Source organism: Mustela putorius, unplaced genomic scaffold, assembly GCF_011764305.1.
Source record: "Mustela putorius furo isolate JIRA1106 unplaced genomic scaffold, ASM1176430v1.1 tig00003972_pilon_pilon_pilon, whole genome shotgun sequence".
Lineage (NCBI taxonomy): Eukaryota > Metazoa > Chordata > Mammalia > Carnivora > Mustelidae > Mustela > Mustela putorius.
The window spans coordinates 18,762,579-18,783,704 of record NW_025422115.1 but is presented as its reverse complement, the minus strand read 5'-3'; the positions used below and the strand labels follow the sequence as shown (position 1 = coordinate 18,783,704).

The 21,126-nt window shown below is 41.5% G+C and overlaps 2 protein-coding genes across 4 annotated transcripts in view; one reads left to right on the top strand and one right to left on the bottom strand.

Annotated features, from left to right (window-relative positions):
- REC114 (REC114 meiotic recombination protein) overlaps positions 1 to 17,456 on the top strand; it is a 103,960-nt gene extending 86,504 nt beyond the window's left edge. Inside the window, exons 3-6 of one of the 2 annotated variants that reach the window (XM_004758368.3) lie at positions 1,119 to 1,202; positions 8,639 to 8,848; positions 14,167 to 14,238; positions 17,139 to 17,456. In XM_004758368.3, coding sequence (XP_004758425.2) covers positions 1,119 to 1,202; positions 8,639 to 8,848; positions 14,167 to 14,238; positions 17,139 to 17,303 — 531 coding nt within the window. In that variant the 3' untranslated portion in view covers positions 17,304 to 17,456. Of the gene's footprint in view, positions 1 to 1,118; positions 1,203 to 8,638; positions 8,849 to 14,166; positions 14,257 to 17,138 lie in introns of both variants that reach the window. The other variant, XM_004758367.3, reaches the window with a different exon arrangement.
- Positions 17,457 to 17,599: 143 nt separating this feature from the next.
- Positions 17,600 to 21,126, bottom strand: part of NPTN (neuroplastin) — a 70,290-nt gene continuing 66,763 nt past the window's right edge. Inside the window, exons 7-9 of one of the 2 annotated variants that reach the window (XM_013059368.2) lie at positions 20,032 to 20,041; positions 19,156 to 19,230; positions 17,600 to 18,608 (exon numbers count right to left, since the gene is read on the bottom strand). In XM_013059368.2, coding sequence (XP_012914822.1) covers positions 19,170 to 19,230; positions 20,032 to 20,041 — 71 coding nt within the window. In that variant the 3' untranslated portion in view covers positions 17,600 to 18,608; positions 19,156 to 19,169. Of the gene's footprint in view, positions 18,609 to 19,155; positions 19,231 to 20,031; positions 20,054 to 21,126 lie in introns of both variants that reach the window. The other variant, XM_004758371.3, reaches the window with a different exon arrangement.

The window sequence follows — 21,126 nt, the reverse complement described above, 5'->3', positions numbered from 1 at the left end:
TTCATTTAAAAAAAAAAACAGTATTAATGACAAAACTCTTACAATGAACATTTTAGAAGTGACTCTTTTTCTTTTTTAAATGAAAATGCGGAGGAATTAACATCCAGTTTTCCCAGGCTCTAAATTTCTTTGGAAGTTGTGGTTTCTCTGTATACAGACTTAGGAAGAGAGAGGCCAGGAGGGTTTGTATTTATAAGGGATGACATTTTCTTCTGTTTTCTAATTATTGGAGTTTTTTTTCCAATTCCTCCTCAGATCCCTTCAGCAGCCTCCCCTGGCTGCAGCGCATGAACAGTATAAGGGAGACAAGGGAGGTGGGCAGGAGGCAAGCAGGATTCCCGTACATGCAGCCTTTCCATCTCTTTAGTTTGGTTTGGTTCCCAGGATCAGTTTTACTGAGTACTGAACACATTCTCACTTCACGGGCTTCCTAAACCAGGAAATCCACTGACAACATAATTGGAGCTTATGAGTGTACACAGTGGTTCAACAGCCAATTCTGTTTACTTGATTATTAATAAGCTGCAGACAGTTCATCTTTCTACCATTAGGCTCTAACTGCTGTCTCTCTTTTGAGGCTAGTGTGCCCTCTACTGCCCTCTCTCCCTTTTTTTTTTTTTCCCCAGACTGAAGTGAAGAACGAGACATTCAGCATCCAAAAACAAGTTGCTTCAATTTTTCCATTCATAGGAATCTCAAAATAAGATTCTCACGAAGAGAACTCTCACTGTGTAGTTTGAGATCTGTCAGACAAGCTAATAGTATATTGGAAACCCTTAGCTTTCAGGAACATAAGCTTGTATTTTGGCAAATCCAGAGATGTATTTTACAACAGCTATGACTGTGGACATTTCCTTTAGTATTTCATTGATTTTCAATATGAAAAGGTGAAGCCGTGAAAGCTGAGACTCTCACTGTGGGTCAGGCAGGCAGAGCACTGGGCTCAGGGACTTACTGGAAGGGTCATCCTTGGCAGTGGGTGAAATTGAGCCGTTTCTATATTGTGCTTACTTTTGGAATGAATGTACAACTTTCTAATAGGAGGCAGCTGCTCCAGAGCTGTTCTTCCTGTCCCTTTTTGCTTCTATAGCTAATTGTGCTTAATTGTTTTGTTTCAGGAAGGGTTTTCACTCGTTGGTAGCAAGAACTGGTTGAAGATTGTGAGACGCATGGATTGTCTGTTATTTGGAACAACAATAAAGGCAAGAGGCCCCGTGGCCAACTGTTTTAAGCGAACGATCATACCCTTCTCATCTAAGTGTGCACAGGGAGGGTGAGTGTGGGAGCTTCTCTTTGCAGGTGAAATGGAACTGGGAAGATCACGTATGTTGAAAGACTTGCCCTCTGAGCAGAATGTGAACCCCGGGCTGCAGAAAGGCAGCAGCCCGTCAGTCAGAGGATGTTGCTGAGGACCCAGGGCTTTGACTGATCTGTCAGTGCCCATCTGACACAGCGGCGGCCCAGCCGTGCCCCATTCCCCAGGCACACGCTGGGGGGACGCGGGACATGTCATTGTTTGTCTCACTATTTTCGAATGCTTTACTGAGAATGTCTTTTCGTTTTCCCTCTTTAATAGTAAAAAAAATCCCTTTTATTTGCTTTCTGACTGCATTAAACATCAAGAATGATTCTCATCAAAGACACATACAGTCTAATCACCTGGATTATTTTCTTTCAGAAATAACTATAAAAAAAACCAATCTGTTAACATTCACCAAGTAGGTAATATTGGAATTTAGGTGAAAGATCCTAATTTTTCATGGGCTCATAGACTGAGAATTGGAAGAGCACCTAACAGAGCATCTAAGGGAAAAGGCTTAGCCTGGGATCCACAGACCCTCCAAAGGGTACCTCAAGAATTCAGGAGACCATGCATTTTCACTGACCTCTAATTGGAATTTATAATTTCCTTCCATTATGAATGTTGGCATCAGACACAGTCGTATTAGATCTTTGCATCAATAGAAATCAGCTAATTTCACCACATCGTGGTTGTTTCTGGGAGCTTCAATGTCAGCCGTGCTCAGCACTGCCGCAGAATTATGGTGGTAATTAGGCCTGCTGTTAGATCTTTTTATTGCCTATGTTAATGAGCATATATACTGTTAGTTCACAAATTAGTGTTTTAATATTATAGTAGCCTACTTCAGGATAATTGGTTTCCTTTATAATCTAATATATTTTATGTGATTGTAAATGTTTTGAGAAGTGGTCCACTGGTTTCACCAGACTGCCAAAGGGAACTCGCAGGTCTGCAGATACACAGAATTTTTTTTTTCCAATAAATACTGTACAACACTGTAAATGTATTTGCTCTTCCTACTGATTTTCTTAACATTCTCTTTTCTCTAGTTTACTTCATTTTAAGAATACAGTATATAGGTGCGCCTGGGTGGCTCAGTGGGTTAAAGCCTCTGCCTTCGGCTCAGGTCATGATGCCAGGGGCCTGGGATTGAGCCCCACCATCAGGCTCTCTGCTCGGTAGGGAGCCTGCTTCCTCCTCTCTCTGCCTGCCTCTCTGCCTATTTGTGATCTCTCTGTCAAATAAATAAACTAAATCTTAAAAAAAAAAAAAAAGAATACAGTATATAATAGATGTAACATACAAAGTGGGTTGATCGACTGTTCGTGTTACCAATAAGGCTTCCTGTCAACAGTAGGCTACAAGTAGCTAAGTTTTGGGGGAGTCATTAAGTCTTACTTGGGCTTTCAACTGTGCAGGGGTCAGCACCCCTCACCTCTCATTCTGCAGTCAACTATATATGTCTTTTAAAAGTTACACCAATGGCGCCTGGGTGGCTCAGTGGGTTAAGTCGCTGCCTTCGGCTCGGGTCATGATCTCAAGGTCCTGGGATCAAGTCCCGCATCGGACTCTCTGCTCAGCAGGGAGCCTGCTTCCTCCTCTCTCTCTCTCTGCCTGCCTCTCTGCCTACTTGTGATCTCTCTCTGTCAAATAAATAAATAAAATCTTAAAAAAAAAAAAAGTTACACCAAGTTTTTAAGTTTTTTCCTGATATATATTACTGTTAAAAATTTGAACTATGAAGAACAACATAAAAACCAAGCAACTTGACCATTCCAAAATAATTATTACTAACATTTTGAAGTTCTTACATGATATATTCTTTCAGTTAGGATAGCATTCAAATGCATGTGACAGAAAATCCAGGCATAATGGCCCCCAAAATGAAGGGTTTATTTTATTTTTTTTTTACTAGATGACAAATCCAGAAACAGGCAGTTGCTAGCATCGGCTCAGCAATTTCACAGTTCCAAGGTCAACATCTTTGCAATTCCCCTGGCCTCTCCCTCGCATTTACAGAATGGCTGCTGTAGCTCGACCGAATTTCTATTCAAGAAAACCAGCTTCTTCTTCTTCTGTCCCTTTCATAAGGAAAGCAAAACTTTCCTGTACAGCTTCTTTCCACTTCCCACAAAAGAATAGGTCTTCTTAAGTCTCATGGACCAGAACAGTGTAATGTGGCCTGTCTCAATTTGCTGACATTAGCAAAATGAGCATTTAGCTTTCTCAGTCTCTCATATATGTCTGCTCATGGCAGTGAACAGTGTCTGTCGCACAGATAATTTATACCTTTGGGTTTAGTCTTTGAAAATGTGATTCTTCAGGGCTACATAGCATTTTATTGTTTGCATTCAACATGATTCACCTAATTCCCAAGTTTTCAACTATTATAAAAATGTTTTGATTTTCATAAGGATTTATTTACAGGGTTCTTGAGATAGGAGTCCTGGAAGGATGTGTATTTATTTTGTCAAAGTGCCCTCTCTATAAGTCACCCCATTTCTACAGCACTAGTGAATTTAAGAATGCTCATTTATCCAAATTCTTTCCAATAGGTGGATATAATTTAAATTTTAAAGCTAGCTTCCAGTCTGATTGGCAGAAAGGAACATCTTCCTTTAATTTGCATTTCTTCAGTAACTAATGGGAATGAACCTTTTTGTGTATTTGTTAGCCATCTGTATTTGTTCTGTGAATCACCTCCCTATATATATATATGTATATACACACATATATATATTTATGTGATTTATATATATGTATATAAGTCATATAGATGTAGATTTTAGAAATATTTAAGGTTAAGATCCTTTTGCCCACTGTTACTGTGAATGGTATTCTTTATCCCAAAGAGATTTCTAGCTGCTTATTATTAGACTTTTTCTGAATTAGTTGAAATTTGGCTTTCAACCAAACTTTTATTAACTCTGATTTGTTAATTTTTTAATTTCTAGGAAAGTGATTTATAATCTACAATGACAATTTTATTTTTCCCAATAGTTTACACTTATATATATACTTATACTTTTCTCATCTTACTGAATTACCTAGACCTTTCAGAACACAAATTCTGTGGTTATACCATCATCCTTGACCTCTTGTTGACTTGAATGGACAGTTGTGTTTAGACGTTAAGAACATTTCTAGCTGTTGATCAGATATTCTTTACCATGTAAGGGAGATAGTCTTTCAGTTAAATTTTATTTACTAATACTTTTATCAGGATTACATATTAAATTGATTTATCAAAATATTTTTGATACCTTTTCAAGATCATGTCTCCCCCCCCCCCCCCGCCTGACCCCCTTTTTGTGATCTGTTGGCTTGGTATAATAATACTGAACCAACAGATTCTTTTTTTGGCCTTATCTAGAAAAGGGTATCTCTGGTGTTTCTTGCCTTGGATAACTTTTAGTTAACCAAGTGTTGTGTAACAAACACCATTAAGTTAGCAAATGGAAGAAGTGTTTTGAAAATAAAGTTTTCATTCTGTTAACAGCAATTAAATATAGCTTAAATCCTGTGGGTAAATAAAAGATTGTATTTCTTTTCTCTCTGGATGAAATAAGCAGATTAAGTTCTGCTTATTTGCAAATTGGGCTGCTTCTTCTTCTTCTTTTTTTTTTTTTTTTCCAGTAATTCTGATATAAATGCTCCAGGTTAATCGGCTAGCAGTCAACATTTAGTTACCTATCTGCAGGGAGTTTGGTTTAAAGGAATGAACAAACCACTCTCCTCTTTACCCCCAGGAACTCACTGAATCCTGTTTTCATGATTTTGGAGTATTGCATCTTGGTTGCAAAGTAAAAAATCAAAGAACGTGTTGAAGCCCCTTCACTCATTCAGTCCTTTCTTGTGTACTCCCCTCTCCTTCCTTTTCTATGGCAGAGGAATTCTCTACCAGTGGTGGGGAAAACTGCTTTGGTTGGGGGTCCTAGTGGTGATGAGAAACTTTATACAAACAGGTCTGGGCAAGGAATCTAAAACCAGCAGGAAAACCCAGCAGGTTGATGAGGCCTTGTGTCTCCTTGGCTCTCCTCCCATGTAGCGCTAACCAGACCCACGTCTTACATGTGTGCTGGTACTGTATGACATCAGCCAGAGAGCTTGTATGACAATCGCCAAACGCAGATGCTCTTCATACCTGTGAGTCAGAATTTACTGAGCACAATGCCTCCCAGAAGGTAGAGCCTGATTTTCTTGTGAGTACATGATCAGTGTCCAGAGACAAGCCCTTAGCCTTTACTTTTGTTTCCTTAAGGCGTCTGTGTGAAGGGAGTTTTCTGCTTATTGTAATAACTTGAAATTAAGCGTTCTGAAGTAGGGGAGAACAACCCAACATGTAAACCATCACTTAAAACATAGTCATTTTGCGCTAATCTTCTTAGATGATAGACTGTATATTTAGGCCAGCTCATGGCTGTTGGCATATACTTGAAAACTTTTCATTTCACCACAAGGAGCCCTTTCTCACTTTTAATTATGGCATAAGAATAAGTCTTATCAAGATTTTCAACCCAGGAGTCCTTTTTGTTAACCTGGTGGCAGCTTTTCCTTCGTGGCACCCCATGGCATTGAGGACATAGGATGGCGATGTAGCTCATTGTCACATTTTTTCCTGATGCACCTCAGTTTTATCTTGGGTCTGCATGCACTGAGGTGATATTTCTGGCTTCAGATGATAAGCTCAAATTCTCTCTGAGAATTTTACAGAAACAAACTTGGAGCAAGGCTTCAGTTAGGCTGTCACCCATACAGCTTACCCCATCATTCTTGGAACTGCATTCTAAAGAAACCCTAACTGTCCAGACTCCTCCTTATGCACACTCACATACAGATAGCTCTAAACCTACATAATTGGTATGAGATCGTTGCCCTGCTGATGCACTTAATAATTGTCTGTTTCTGTACATAGCCTTTTGTCCAGCCCCGAGGTACAATTTTTAATGTGATTGCTTGTCAAAGATTTGATAATTACAGAGTCGGAATGGGAATAGCTAATACAGAGGTCTTCATATAGAGTTTAGGGTAAGCTAGAAACGGCTTATTAATAGTAAACAGGAAAGCAGCTCAATTTCACAAAAAAGACTCCTAGAATTACCGAAAATGGAATGTATAGGTCTCTTATCAGGTCTTTCTCCTTCCTCAGGGAAAATCAGCTTTTATTTTCTCTTGACAATTTGGGGATTATTCATCCGAGAGAAAAATATCTAAGGAAATGAATATGCAATCCAGAAAAGAAAAATACAGGGGACTAATAAGTAGAAGTATTCGACCTTATTTGTAATCAAAGAAATGAAATTCTACAATAAAAAGTCTGTCTTAACCTAGTAGAGTAAAAAAAGTTTAAAAGAGTAAGAATCTCCAGTGTGGAGGGCACAGTGGGCATAAACTGATAGTATCTTGTTTGGAGCAGTTAGGCATGGTACCAAAATACCAAGACCTTTTGACCAGGCGAATTTGTAGAAGAATGCCTACCACAGCTCTGTTGTTTATAATAGGACAAAAGGCTGTAAATAACTTAAATGTTTGTCATTAGGGGGCCAGATAAATAAAGGACTACTCTTCAGTTATTAAGAACAATGAACTTTTTTTTTTTTTTAAGATTTTATTTATTTATTAGAAATCACAAGCAGGAAGAGAGGCAGGCGGGGGTGGGGGGTGCAGGCTCCCTGCTCAGCAGAGAGCCTGATGTGGGGCTCGATCCCAGGACCCTGGGATCATGACCTGAGCTGAAGGCAGAGGCTTAACCCACTGAGCCACCCAGGTGCCCCTAAACTTCTAGATTTATGTTCTTTATTATTATACAGTAGTATAGTCCAACATATCCCTGTAATACATAACCCACGATGGATAAGTGCGTGTATATGTTCTAAGATAAGTATATATTAGAGTATTCCCTTTTCGTATTTTTTCATTGTTGTAAGGGTAGTGATAATGGATTATTTTACACTTAGGAAAAAGATTAAATGAATTACAAAATGAAGAGAACCCAACAGTGGCAGTCAAGTGGAAGCAGTGTCCATTCTTTTTTTTTTTTTTTTTAAGATTTTATTTATTTATTAATCAGAGAGAGAGAGAGCAAGCACAGGCAGACAGAGTGGCAGGCAGAGGCAGAGGGCGAAGCAGGCTCCCTGCCGAGCAAGGAGCACGATGTGGGATTCAATCCCACGTCGCCAGGATCATGACCTGAACCGAAGGCAGCTGCTTAACCAACTGAGCCACCCAGGCATCCCGAGCAGTATCCATTCTTCTAAACACAATACCTCCTCATCACTTAGACATGCCCAGACTTTTCTGTAATGTAATCATGTGGTTTTGCCTAATGGCTTTATCTAAAAAATTTAAATTATACCAATTGGGAACAGACAAACCAAGGGATTTTTGCCTGTAGGAACTCAAAAGGATTTTGTTAGCTGTGGTTGGAAACATTCTCCCATTAGCAGTGATTCATGTATTTAATAAATAGAAAGTACTGTCACTCTGCTAAGTTAGCATCTGGATAACTTTAAAGAAGGACCTGAACAAAGGCACACCATACATACCCCTGTCTGGTACGTATCAGCCCCTCTAAACTAGGCAGAATACTAGACTACCAAAACAGGAAGCTACTTCTACTAAAATAATGGGTTTATTTTTGTTGTTACTATTACAATACAGTTCTATTTTTAAACTTACAATCAAATAAGTTTGATGTAGTTGTCAAACTTTTACAACATTAACTGCATCTCTCCCACATTAGCTGATCTGCCAAGGAATGGAAGAACTCATACAGCCGATGAGAGGCAACACGGGATCTGTGTGTAGTCTAGCTTCATTCTGGATCTAGAGCCCTGCAGATTACAACTGTGCAATGCACTCACTCTTCGCATCTGCCTGTCTCCTGTTCCCCTGTCTTGTTGGTCAGCTTCACTGGTTGAATGTGCCATCTCCCTGGTTTGCTCTTTTATATACTTAGGTTTAGAAAAATTTTGTTGAGCCATCACTGATTTTCCACCTAAGAAATAAGAAGCTATGAAATCTTTATTCCAAAGTAAGACAAAACACTGATCTTTTACTGCAGTCAGTTGTGACTTTCCTGGTCTTCATGATATGGGCGTTTCCATTCCTGCTGGTGTCCGTTCCCTGAAGGAGATGAATTTAGTAGGAGTGGCTCCCCAAAGGGGGAAGAAAGGAAATTACTGGCTTTTCTCTACCCACAAGAACAATCTAGAGTAATTAATCCTTTGTCCACACCTGTCCCCTGCAAGCAAAGGGCAGCACTCCCTAGAAGACGGCACAGTAAGGAAGTGTATGACAAGGGTGACTAAGGCTAACTTTGGATTTGTCCCACAGAACAAGAGCCGGATGTTCCGGGTGCAGTTTAGTGGAGGGTCCAAGGAGCAGGCGCTGGAACACTGCTGCAGCTGTGTGCAGAAGCTGGCCCAGTACGTGCCGGTGCAGGTGCCCGACCCAGTGGGCCAGGAGCTCCCACCGAGTCCCGGCCCACTGACGGCGGGTGAAAGCCGAGGGGACTGTGTGCAGCATGTGCCCCTGCAGCAGGGGGTAAGTAGGCAAGTGTGTTGGCTTTGGGAGAAACCTGACAAGGTATTCTTTTGAGGAGTGGGGGCAAAATCACAGTGGAATTTGTTGAGTCTGTCTGGTTTGTAGGTTAAAAGGTACCTAAGGTTAAGTGACTTACTTAAATTGAAGGTTGATCGTCACTGTAGCTACCTCACATCCTAGAAATTAGAGCAGCCAGGAGTCCCGGCTGTGTTCTAGGTGTCACTGTAGACGTGGTCCTCAACGTATGGTCCCTGGACTCTTCCCTGAGACCCTTTTCAGGGGCCTATAAAGTCATCCTTGTTTTTATAATAATATGACATCATTTGCCCTTTTCATTGTTGTATCTGCATTACCTGACAAAAGAATGGAGCAAAGCTACTGTCACCTTAGCACAGATCAAGGCAGTGACATCAGACCGTGCAGGGAGTCAGCACAGTCCTGAGCTGCCCCTCTGCGCCCTGAACCAGCCCCACTTCCAGAGCGCCTCTGGAGCGCTGTTAGCGCTGGAAACAGCGGACAGACTGCCACAGCCCAGGTTCACCACCCAAGTGAACCTGGTATTTGGTGGGCATTTTCTCAAATGAAGTGAGTCTGTCATTATAGGAAAAAGACTAATAGTATTTATCGACAGTGATGAAATAAGCTTCTCAAGCGAAGACTGGAATCTTGGAAAAACTTGTATCTGCTGCTGGACTGTCACAGTTCCCGACCCAGCCAACTTCTCTGATAGTGCTACTTGTGAACATGGGTGTGTTTCTTTTTTTTAGCTATAATTATATGACAAAAAGTTTCAACATTTTGGAAGACCTGTATAGTCCGGTGAACCAGTATTTTCCAAGCGACCAAGCCACGATGCTCCAAAATCATGCATGGATAGAGATCTGGTCAACGTGTACACAATAGTCCCGTGGTTTTAATAACAGAAAGTGTAACAAGTTCATTGCTATGATTTCAGACTCTCTGTTACAACGGACTTTTAAGAACCTATCTTTTGTTGAGTTTTAATGTTCTATCAAAGAATATCCACCATTATCTGAAAAGGGTGTTTTAGGATACTTCTGCCTTTTCCACCTAAATAGCTGTGTGAAGCCAGAGTTTCCTCATGTACCTCTCCAGAGCAACAGATTGAATGAGATAGGAGAGTCCAGCTGTCTTCCATTAAGCAAGACATTCCAGAGATTTGCAAAATCATGACATTTTTGTTTTAGGAAATAGTTTTTTTTTTTTCATAAAGACATTTCTAAGAACATATAATGGGTTTATTTTTTAAAATGACTCAGTATTTTTAATTATTATTTCCATTTTTAACAGATCAGAAATATATAACCAAAACAGAGGCTGTCTGAAGGCCTCAATAATTTATCTGTGTGTAAAGGGGTCTTGGAATCGTAAGTTGGAGGATCACTGTTTCAGAATTTCGCCTGGAAAAAAGACATTTTCTAGCATTTCATTGGCCTGATCCCAAATGTTGTTAGCATAAGCATCTACCTGTGCTCTTGAGATGAAATTCCAGTTTCAAGCTGAGTTTTTAATTTTCTGCTTTGAGAAATTATTTTCCAAACCTGACTTTCTTTCCTTCATCCTGTAGGAGCCCTTAAACCACTGGACTGAGATGGTTTGTTGTTGCTGTTTTTTTTTTTTTTTTTAAAGATTTTATTTATTCATTTGACAGAGATAGATCACAAGTAGGCAGAGAGGCAGGCAGAGAGAGAGAGAGGGAAGCAGGCTCCCCGCTGAGCAGAGAGCCCGATGTGGGACTCCATCCCAGGACCCTGAGATCATGACCTGAGCTGAAGGCAGTGGCTTAACTCACTGAGCCACCCAGGCGCCCCTGTGGTTGCTGTTTTGCCACCAAGTTTCTGGTTCAGAATTTATGTAAGGTGAACATAAATTTACATTATTTTTCGTAAGGTCTTTTTCTTTGAACAAGTGCTGACTTCCTCTTGAATGTGCTTAGTTTGCCAAGTAAGATTTTGTATTAGAATTCTTTCCCTTCGTTTGTTTCTGTCTGACCTTCTTTGAGAAGATGTCTTCATGCTAAAGCTCCATTTCTTACAAACCCTGGATCTAGTTTCAGGCATTTTGCCACATCAGCTCCCACTGTATTAAGAATCCTTTCCCTCTAAATGGGATGGAGTGGTCTATTATTTAGTACTTTATTGCTCATGATCCTTTGCCCCCTAAATAGAACATCTTCTTTTGTAAATTTCATTGATCCATTATGCAGTTCAGATTATGGTACCCAGGGCATGGGATGGGACAGGAAGCAGATAGGCTCCTAGAATTTGGGTAGTCTAGAATGCCTTATAAAGGGCAACGAAGATGCATCAGGCTAGAAATTAATCAGGCTACACAATTATCTGAATAGAAGAAGATAAACTGAGGCTATAGCATGGAATAGCAAACACAGGCAGAGGGTTGTGAACTACAGATGCAGATGGAGGCTCTACCGCTCCGATTTTGAAGGCTAGTCCCAAGTATCTAGGTAGAAGTATCCGCAAAGTGGCTAGAAATTTTTCATCTCTTTTCTTGATTCTGTCTTCAGGTACTTTTCCAAACTGTAGTTTGGTGTTATATGTGATGTTGTGCAAAGACCACAGGCTGTGGCATCAAAATGGAACTGGAATCTTGACCCTATTAGTGGCTGTGTGATCTCGTAGGAGTCCCTGAACCTCATCTGTAACACGGCAAGATGGAAATGGTCTGTGTTTATGTATGTATATGTATATATACACACACAGATGTAGTAGAACACCTGGCAAACATCTAAACAATGTTACTCATGACCTTCACTGTCAGTACTGTTACCCACCCAGATCGTTCCCTTGCAGATGGACAAGTTCAGGTGCCAGTTAGTTAGCCAGGATCACAACTCCAAAGGGGCCATAATAAAATGCAGTGTCTGAAGCTGCAGAGCAGAAGACAAGATAAAACCACTGGGTTAATTTGCCACAGTGTAGATATCGTGAAGCACTGTCTAGAACATTCTAGTCTTCCTTATGGCAAAACATTCCGTTTGCCCATAGCTGCTGCTGTGCAAATGTGGTACCATGTTCCCGTTCTCAGAATCCATCTTAAAGAGTTGCAAGCTGTGGCCAAGTTCTAGTCATCATGCTGCTCTCTTGTATTCAGGTGTGTCATCTTCCTAAGAACTACATACACACATGTATATGTATGTATATGTGTATGTGTATATACACATATATATATATGCACATGCATATACATATATATATATTTGGGGGGGTCTGAAATAGTTATCTTCTTTGCAGATAGAGATTAATTACATGTCTTTCTACTTCAAGCTCCTGAGTCCATTTCCCAGAGAATTTTGTTTTTACTTTACCTCAGCCTTGTAATTTTGCTAACTGTGGCTTAACTGTTTCTCAACCTGAGAGTTTCTAAGCCAACCCAGCCCACCCCGAAGAGAGGGGCACAGGAAAGAGCATGGTAGTTGCTGGTGAACTCTCCTTTGTCAAAACAAGTCTGGAGGGACGCCTGGGTGGCTCAGTTGGTTAAGCAGCTGCCTTCGGCTCAGGTCATGATCCCAGCGTCCTGGGATCGAGTCCCACATCGGGCTCCTTGCTCAGCAGGGAGCCTGCTTCTCCCTCTGCCTCTGCCTGCCATTCTGTCTGCCTGTGCTTGCTCTCTCCCCCTATCTCTCTCTGATAAATAAATAAAATCTTTAAAAAAAAAAAAAAAAAACAACAAAAAAAAAAACAAGTCTGGAAGAAGCAAACAGCAAGTTACTGTGTGCGCAGAATCTTCTAAGTCTACACACTTGAGTGGAGGACAGTCTAAACCCGAGCCACCCTACTTGCCTCAGGTGCTACCCTCACACTTGGCTACTGTTCAGTGTTTATGCGACACCACATTTGGTTGATGTCTGTCCCAGCTGTCTGAGGAACATGATGTGAGCTGAGCTGGTACATATCCTAGGAAAGCATCACATACCACAGCCAGGCGTGCCATGCCAGGCATGAGAGTCTTTTATTTTCACACATGAGAAAACTGAATAGAGAAAGGGGCTTTACCTATGGACTTCTGATTCATTTGAGTCCCTTAACCTTTTTGTCATTTTTAGTATTCTTGACTAGTTTTCTCTTTGTTCCTTACGTCCTGTCACCCTACCTTCCATTTTGATGCTTCCAGCTGTACTTTTTTTCTGAATACATACTGACCAGTGATGGTCAGCTACCACATAGGAGGAGACAAAATCTGGCACCCCCGACTTCTGGCGGCCAGAACATACTGATATAGCATGACAGAGGCACCACCAGCTCACACCTCAGGTGGGCACGCCTGTGTGCAATAGCCACAGGTGGCCTGAGCCTAGGTGGACCTGCAGGTGTATGACTAGGAAGGAGGGGGCAGGGCATTGGAAACAGGGCTTTTAAGTAGAAGCAGCCTTCCAAGCCTTTCGGGCCTCGGGCCGTCTCCTACCCTGTGTGGATTTTATTTGCCTGGAACACATCCCGTATTCTACCCGAACAGTCTCCTCACATTGTAGATTCTTGTGAAATGCACAGATTCTGGAGCATCTCCTACTTCCTACCTAGCATAGAGCCTCCCTTTAGCTCACCCCCCACCAAGAGCCTGAAATCTTAGACCTGCTTCCATTCCAACACCGCTTGGGTTGCATTGTAATCACTGTTTCACTTGTTGGGTTCTCACTGGGCTGTAGGTTCTTGAGGGCTGGACCTCTGCCCTGTTCTCTGTGGCCCTTTCCCTTTCTCACCCCAGTGTCTAGTAGGACAGACATTGTTGAATGAAGATACCTTGTTATTTTACTCAGAAGAACGCATTCTCTTAGAATATCTAAAAAGATTTTAAGTCTTATTAAAAGCATATGGTTATCTTGAAATTACACGGTGTCCCCTCCCCACACGCGCTGCCCCCCCTCCCTGCCCGGTTTGCTCTTCTGCTGTGATGATGTATTGCTTGAGTCATAACTCTCAGAAAGGAACAAATCATTACCAGAAGCTGGGCAGGTCGCCTGCCCTATGGGACGAGCTTGTGGGCATGAGCTAGGCCTCCAAAGCCTGGAGCGCACGGTGGTGCTGGACAGTGGGAAGTCCTAAAAGCCTAGTAGCAGACACTGAGGAACACATACCAGGCACAAGGCAGGGAGCCTCAGACTGAAACTGTACTCTGTACTCCCTCGCCTAGCTTGAACCAGGCAGACTCCATGCGTCATGACTTTACGCCCTTTACTGACACTATTTTTACACAAGCAGACATGCTGCCACTCCTGTGATGGCCAGTGGCATTTGTGATTACATTCAGCTCGTCCCCTAACTGCAGCCATGTCCTTGCAGCCACCCCAGAAGCCAGAGAAGCCGCAGCCATGTGGACCGGCCAGCACGAGTGTTTCCGGAGGAAGGATCTCAGTGAGTCGGTTAGCTCAGGTAGAGCCTATTTTCCTGTTGTTTCCCTTGGTCATGAAAACAGTGATCCTGAGGAATCTGCTTCCCAGCGGTTACCCCTTGTGGAAGAGTAAGCTAAGATGCCAGTGTGGAAGCTGGTGCTGAGCGGGGGCTCTTGGGCCGATGGAAGAGCGGTCTCTGGGGAAAGGCCGGCAGGGTGGGCTGTGCCTGTGGCCTTAGCGGTTCAGTGTGGGAGATAACAGATTTAATTACCACCTCCCCAAAAGGAAGAGTAGAGGGAAGTGCTTCCACTTAATTTTGGACATGAAATTTGAGACTAGTCTAAGACAAATATCAATATGAATTTGGAATCAGATGGTGGTTTCTGTAGGGACAAACTTCCGGTGCTGCGATCTCAGCTAAGGATGTGTGGAAACCCAGGAGGATTCAACCTTGTTCGCACAGACTAGCTTTCAGACATTCCTCCCTCCCCTTGCAGTTTGCTATTACCAAAGAATTCCACAAAATCTGTTCATTCAAATTCGGGGTCACTTGATGCCTACTCAGCTGGAAGCTCCTGGAGACCTATCTCCCCACTGTGTTTCCCTGCTGTGCTGGACAGCACACGGTCAGGCTAACAGCTTCTGACTTTCATACAATTCTGCATGGAAATCATCAGTATGCAAGGATAATTTTTTTTTTAATTTATTTTAGAGCACGTATGAGGTAGGGGATGGGAAGAGGGAGAGAATGAATCTCAAGCAGACTCCACGCTAAGCGCAGAGCAGTGTCAGGCTGGATCCCAGGACCCTGACATCATGACCTGAGCCAAAACCAAGAGTCGGACATTTCCTGACTGAGCCACCCAGGCGCCCGTCTTTCTTTTTAAATGTATTTATTGAACTGTGCTAACAGTGGTATGAAACAGAAAACACTGGTGTTTTCTCCGTCTGGCTTATCACTACTAACTCAGTCATAGAACTAACCTGGACAGTCATAGAACTAAAAAACTTAAGAGGAAAGAAGACTAAGAATTCATGTCTATTCCTTTTAATAACTCAAGCAACTATCACAGAACCAAAATCAAAACCAAACACAAACCTAAATGCCTCTGTCCAGCGGCAGATCAGGCTACATAGTGCCCCAGTATATAGCCTCCTATTTGCATTGTGGCTAGAGGGTAACTGAATGAGAGGCTGAGGACAGGAGAGCCACACCAAAAAAACCATGGAAACGGCAGGTGTGATACCCTTCTTCAGGAAATGTCAGTTGCTATAAAAGGTGTATCTTAGCCCAATTTATTTACATAGTAACTATACATATGTAAGTATTTGCATATTTACATATTATGGAAGCAGGTACAAAGAGAGAGCACCAGGCTGGTCGCTCAGACAGGTTATTCGTTTGCTCTAAACTTCTAGACAAGTCATTCCATGAAGGTCTAAGTGGGTAACACTTTTAGAAATCGTTGTAGCCATATAGATCAAATTTTATGTTCTGTCTTGTTACCTGTAATTCCATTTCAACTACATAAACATGCATATAAGGATGCCCTTCACAGTGTTGAGCACAGATAGAAGATCAGAAACAACATAAATGTTGACTAATAGGACACTAAGTGGTTTTAAGTGTGGCATAACCATAAATGGGATAAAAATGCAGCCGATAAAAGTGACACATATCCCTGTCTCTTGCCATGGAACAATATTAGCAGTACAGTAAGTCTTTTTAAAAGGCTACAAAGCAGCATGGTTGATTTTCTTGTCCTGAATACAAACAAAAGTTGGAAGGAGATACACTAACCTCTTAACAGTGGCTCTCACTGGAGAGCAGGGCTCCGTGTTACTTTCACGTTCTCTCCTGAAGCAGAGTCTGAGAAGTTAGTTTGAATTTAGAAAAGTAAATGTCTATTACAGATCGTGTCTAGGGAGACATCAGTTGTATCCACATACACCAAACCATGCCATCCATAGAAAGGGATAAATAAGTCTTCATAGTTCTATGACTGAGTTAGTAGTGATAAAACCACTCACCTAGGAGTGTTAGGAGTCAAAGCAGCAAGCGCAGAGGGAACACCACAGAGCTAGAGCCCACAGTCTCGCGTGATGCTATGGACTCCAATGTCACCGCACCATCCAGACTGCCAGGTCCAGTAGACTTTAATTTGAACTCTCATATCAAAATAGTGGCAACTTACTCACCTGGTTTTAAAACACTGCAAGTTACCAAAGACACACAGATGGTAATCCATCAAGTGACAAACTTGCTTGACACTGTAGGACCTCATCTGTGACATTTTGGAAAAGGCAAAGCTACAAGGTATGGAAAAGAGATGAGTGGTTTGCCAGGGGTTAAATGGTTGACTACGAGAGTGGAGGTGGTACGAAGACATTTTCTGGGCCGGGGAGTGGTATGGAAAGGTCCTGTTTCTTGATTGTGGTGACAGTTTCATGTTCCTCTCCCTGTCCAACTTCACGAGTAAGACTGGAAAGAGACATGAGAGTTAATTATGTCCTTTGGATGGTCAGTTTGTGACTTTAATTACATTCAAAACCCACTTCCCACACGGTGAACTGCTCACACCCATTCATCTATGAGGTCTGGGAAAGCTGAACAAAGCTCATGCATTTCATTCACTGACAACTTTATCAGTCCACAAAATGTCAGCACATTTTGTGGACTGAAACAGGATCTTAACTTTGTAAATCATTTCATTAATACATTTGAAATAGGGATACAAGTCGATATCACTTCCTATGTATATTTAGAAACATCATATAAAGGAACCCTATAAAACTAGAAAACACTAATTTTTGGTGTATGTTTCCCTAATACTTCCTTAAAGCAAAGTTTTTCTGTGTTCTATTCAGGCTGTTGCTTTTGGCTATACTCTCTAATAAACTACTCTTCTGAAATCCCCACAGTCTCTCCTGGTGTCAGGGGAGCGGCTCCCGGTCTGCGAACAATCTGCGTGGGACGCAGAAGAGTTAGGCCCCTTTCTACGCTTGTGCCTCATGGATCAGAATTTTCCCGCGTTTGTGGAAGAGGTGGAAAAGGAACTCAAAAAGCTGACAGGGTTGAGAAATTAACACTCCAACAAAGGAAGCTGAAAGCACTGAAAAAGTGCTTCCTCCTAAGATTAGATACAAGAATAAAGAATATTATTCCGGGGGCACCTGGGTGGCTCAGTGGGTTAAAGCCTCTGCCTTCGGCTCAGGTCATGATCTCAGGGTCCTGGGATCGAGTCCCGCATCAGGCTCTCTGCTCAGCAGGGAGCCTGCTTCCTCCTCTCTCTCTCTCTGCCTGCCTCTCTGCCTGCTTGTGATCTCTCTCTCTGTCAAATAAATAAATAAAATATTAAAAAAAAAAGAATATTATTCCGAACACCTTTTATCAATGTTTTATTTTTAAAAACAGGTGAATCCACTTTTTTATACATCATTGCACTTCAACACAAAACACAAGTACATGCATCTATGGTTACACACCGCATGAGAACCCTGCCGGGCGAGAAAATCTACACTCAACCGTTAAAGCAATGTGAAAAATACAGTGTCAACCCCGGAGGAGAACGAGTTGCATAGAATACCATGCGAGAACATTTCAAGGTCATTGAAAACAAAAGGTAAATTATAAAAGTTTGCCTTAATTGAATGTACAATAAGGTTCAACACATCAGTGCAAAAGGATTTAAGAATTTACATGGTTTAACAAAAAAGAATCACTTAAAAAGCAATCATACATATATACTGCAATTCAATTTATCCAATCAGTGGAGCGTTCCAGCTTCTTACCAAAGTCACAGGTTAAGCCCTTAGAACTACAGATTTCAGTTTATATTACTCATCTTTATGTACCAGAACTGCACAATTTCCTCATCTGACAACATACAATAAGGAATGAATATCAGCAGCTAAAAAATGAAACAAGCATTTATTTTATTTTGGATTTCTCCCACCCCCAAAAATATAAATATATATATATATATATTTATATACTGTATATATCTGTAGGTTTTGCTGTACTTTACAAAAATGTTTTCACTAGATGGCAGCAGTGCAATTTAGAGCTTTGCCAATTTAACAGCTGCATTAAGTAAAAAATGGCGCATGCACGATCCGATCCTGAGGACCTTTTCACTTCTACTTAAATATTTTAACAAAGGGGGGAAAAAGCAACATTCACAGCACATCAAGCCCAAAATAGTTTACACCTTCTACACTGAAGCATTGTTTAAAATGAACCTGACTAGTTCACCCTTACAGGAAAGGCTAAATAAGGCATGCTTTAGACAGTCGTTGTGGTGTTGCTCACTTGAAAGGGGAGAGAACCAAAGAGGTCCAAGCAGAAAATTTAGCAGGTCATGTTGCCACCAGTTTCAGGAACCTAAAGATCTGTAAAGAGACAGTATGTGGAAATTAAAAGGGAATATGCACCATCACTGAAGACTACACCAAGTGCCACTTCAAACAAAGCTTTGGTTCAGACACATGCTCAGGGATGGGGTGTGAAATTCTGATCTCCATGTGCCTACGTGGAAGGCACTGCAGCCCAGCTGTGCCGGCCACTGTTCCTGCCTGGCCCTCACAAGCAAAGTGGAATTAACTGGCCTCTGGGAATAATCCACACAAGGGGACAAGTTTTACCTCTTTTTAAAGATATGGTTAAATAGTGGTGCACTGTCTTTTTAAAACACCACATATACTCTGAAATGGCACTTATAGAGATGTGTGGAACAACACAGCTGAAAATGTTCCTTTCCAGTGGCTGCACTGGACGAAGGACAGAGAAAGAACTTGTTCCATCAGTATTGGCTGCTCGGAAATGAACTACCAAGATCCCACAACGTGATGCCAACTACTGAAGAATCTGTAGCAAGGTCAACAGAGGCATACTCATTGGAATATAATTTTTAAAACTTCTAAAGAAGGCCATACTTACATTATAAGCAGTATTTAATTTGTGTTTCTCTGGCGCAAGTTTTTATCTTTGTGATTGTTGGTAGAGTTGGTTTTCCTTTGGAGGAAAAATTGCATTACAAAAGTTAAACTCAAAGTAGCAACTCTTGAAATTATAACACATGGAAATACAGGGATTCTTTCACTTACTACCATCCCTGGTGTAAGAAGAAATTTTACTGCACACTAATGCATAAGAACACTCCATAAAGTGCCTACAGATCTTCGAGTAATCCTTTTGACTCCCACAATACAATTTTCAGGTACCTTTCCCTCTGATTTATGGACTATAATTACTATAAAGGTAAAAACTGTAGTTTCTTCTCTACTGAACACCACAGTCTCTCCTCAAATAAAAGATGATCACATATGGGCAGTGCTGTGCTCTCTGGCACTTAACCAATTTGGGCAGTTTGCCTGTCACTCCTTAGTCTGCAACTCTAGGAGGTTCTGCTTATCTCGGACAGATTCAGAGCCCGCAGTATCGTCTCCCTCGGACACACGCAACTGTTGAGGGAGCCTGGCAGCTTACCTGTGCTATAGTTCCACTTGAGATGAACAAGACTGGAAGTCTCTGATACATACTGGTGATTGCCCCCCCGCATTCTCAATTTGAGCATACAGGATGCGCAAACCTTTATTCCTGCATGGCATTCCACTTTATATTGTTAGAAAAAAACAAAATTATTCTGCCTGTCCTGGGAATAAAATGGTCGGTCAGCCCCAACTGTGCGGCTAGCGAGGTCTACACTACAACACTCACTTCCACTCACTGGTTGTTCACAACCTTTGCTACTCCATTGGATTACACTGCAAATATAAAATAAACTACTGAATCAATGTCCAATAAATTACTTACATTGGTCCAGCTGGTTCATCATCTGTGAGGTATTCAGATTTTTAATAATCCATTGAGAGACAGGAGAAGAAAGGAGAAAATCGTGAGACTCTACATAAGAACTAACAGAACAGCAAATGGCAAGTGGCAAACATGGCTATTCATAGCATTTATTCAAGGCCATTCCATCTGGAGGTGCAAAAACACTCATGGAGTTATTACTTCTAGATTCAAGTTTTTAATGACAGGTATGTTGTTTCAATGGTTTTAGTTAACACTTTGAATGCTTGTCATGAAAAACTGCAACTGTAGCGGACAGATAGGCTGCAATATTATTATACTCATCTTGTCCCCAAGTTCCAGTGGTTCACTCTTAAATAGATGAGAAGACAAACCAACATTTCAGTTGTAAAATCCTGCTGTTTGTTTTCTTGGGGTGAATGCGTGCACAGTTTTGGCTCAATCCTGCAAGGTAGATGGATGTGTATGTTCTATACATTAGCCACACATCCTCACTTCCCCAAAGGACACTGCTCTTGCTCTTCTGTAATCTTTAGGAGAGTCTTTCATCTGGAGAAAAGACTGAGGAAGAGGAAGCCACAATAGTTCAACCTAATACTGGGTTAGCCCGGCTGGGCTATGCCCGCAACAAGTGTATGGGTACCAGATGTTCCATGACACACCAGGGAGAGCTGAATAGTGGTGACATCCCTCTAGAAAAGACTTCAGACAGAAAGACAGGCTCAACTCTTGAGCCCTGGTCAAAACCAGAACCGAAATCCAGATGAGCCATGAGATTTTTCTTTTTCTTTTTTTTTTTTTTTTTTTAACCAAAAAGCTTAGATTCTCTGAGTTTAGAAGCCTTCTTAAATTGGTATTTCACGATTGTGATTTTTAAGTTTTTCTTTCCTGTTTGTGGACTGAGGGCAACTTGGTCCCCTTTAGGCAGAGATGTACATACATGGAATGTTTGTTTTAAAGAGGCCCACAAACGGGAGGGAACAGTAAGTGCTCTCAGTTTCTTTCTGTTTTATGTAAGTCAGGTAGACTAAATGATTCAGAACAGTTTGATTTCACTGAAGGCTTCCAGAAAAACTCTCAGCAGGATTCCACAAG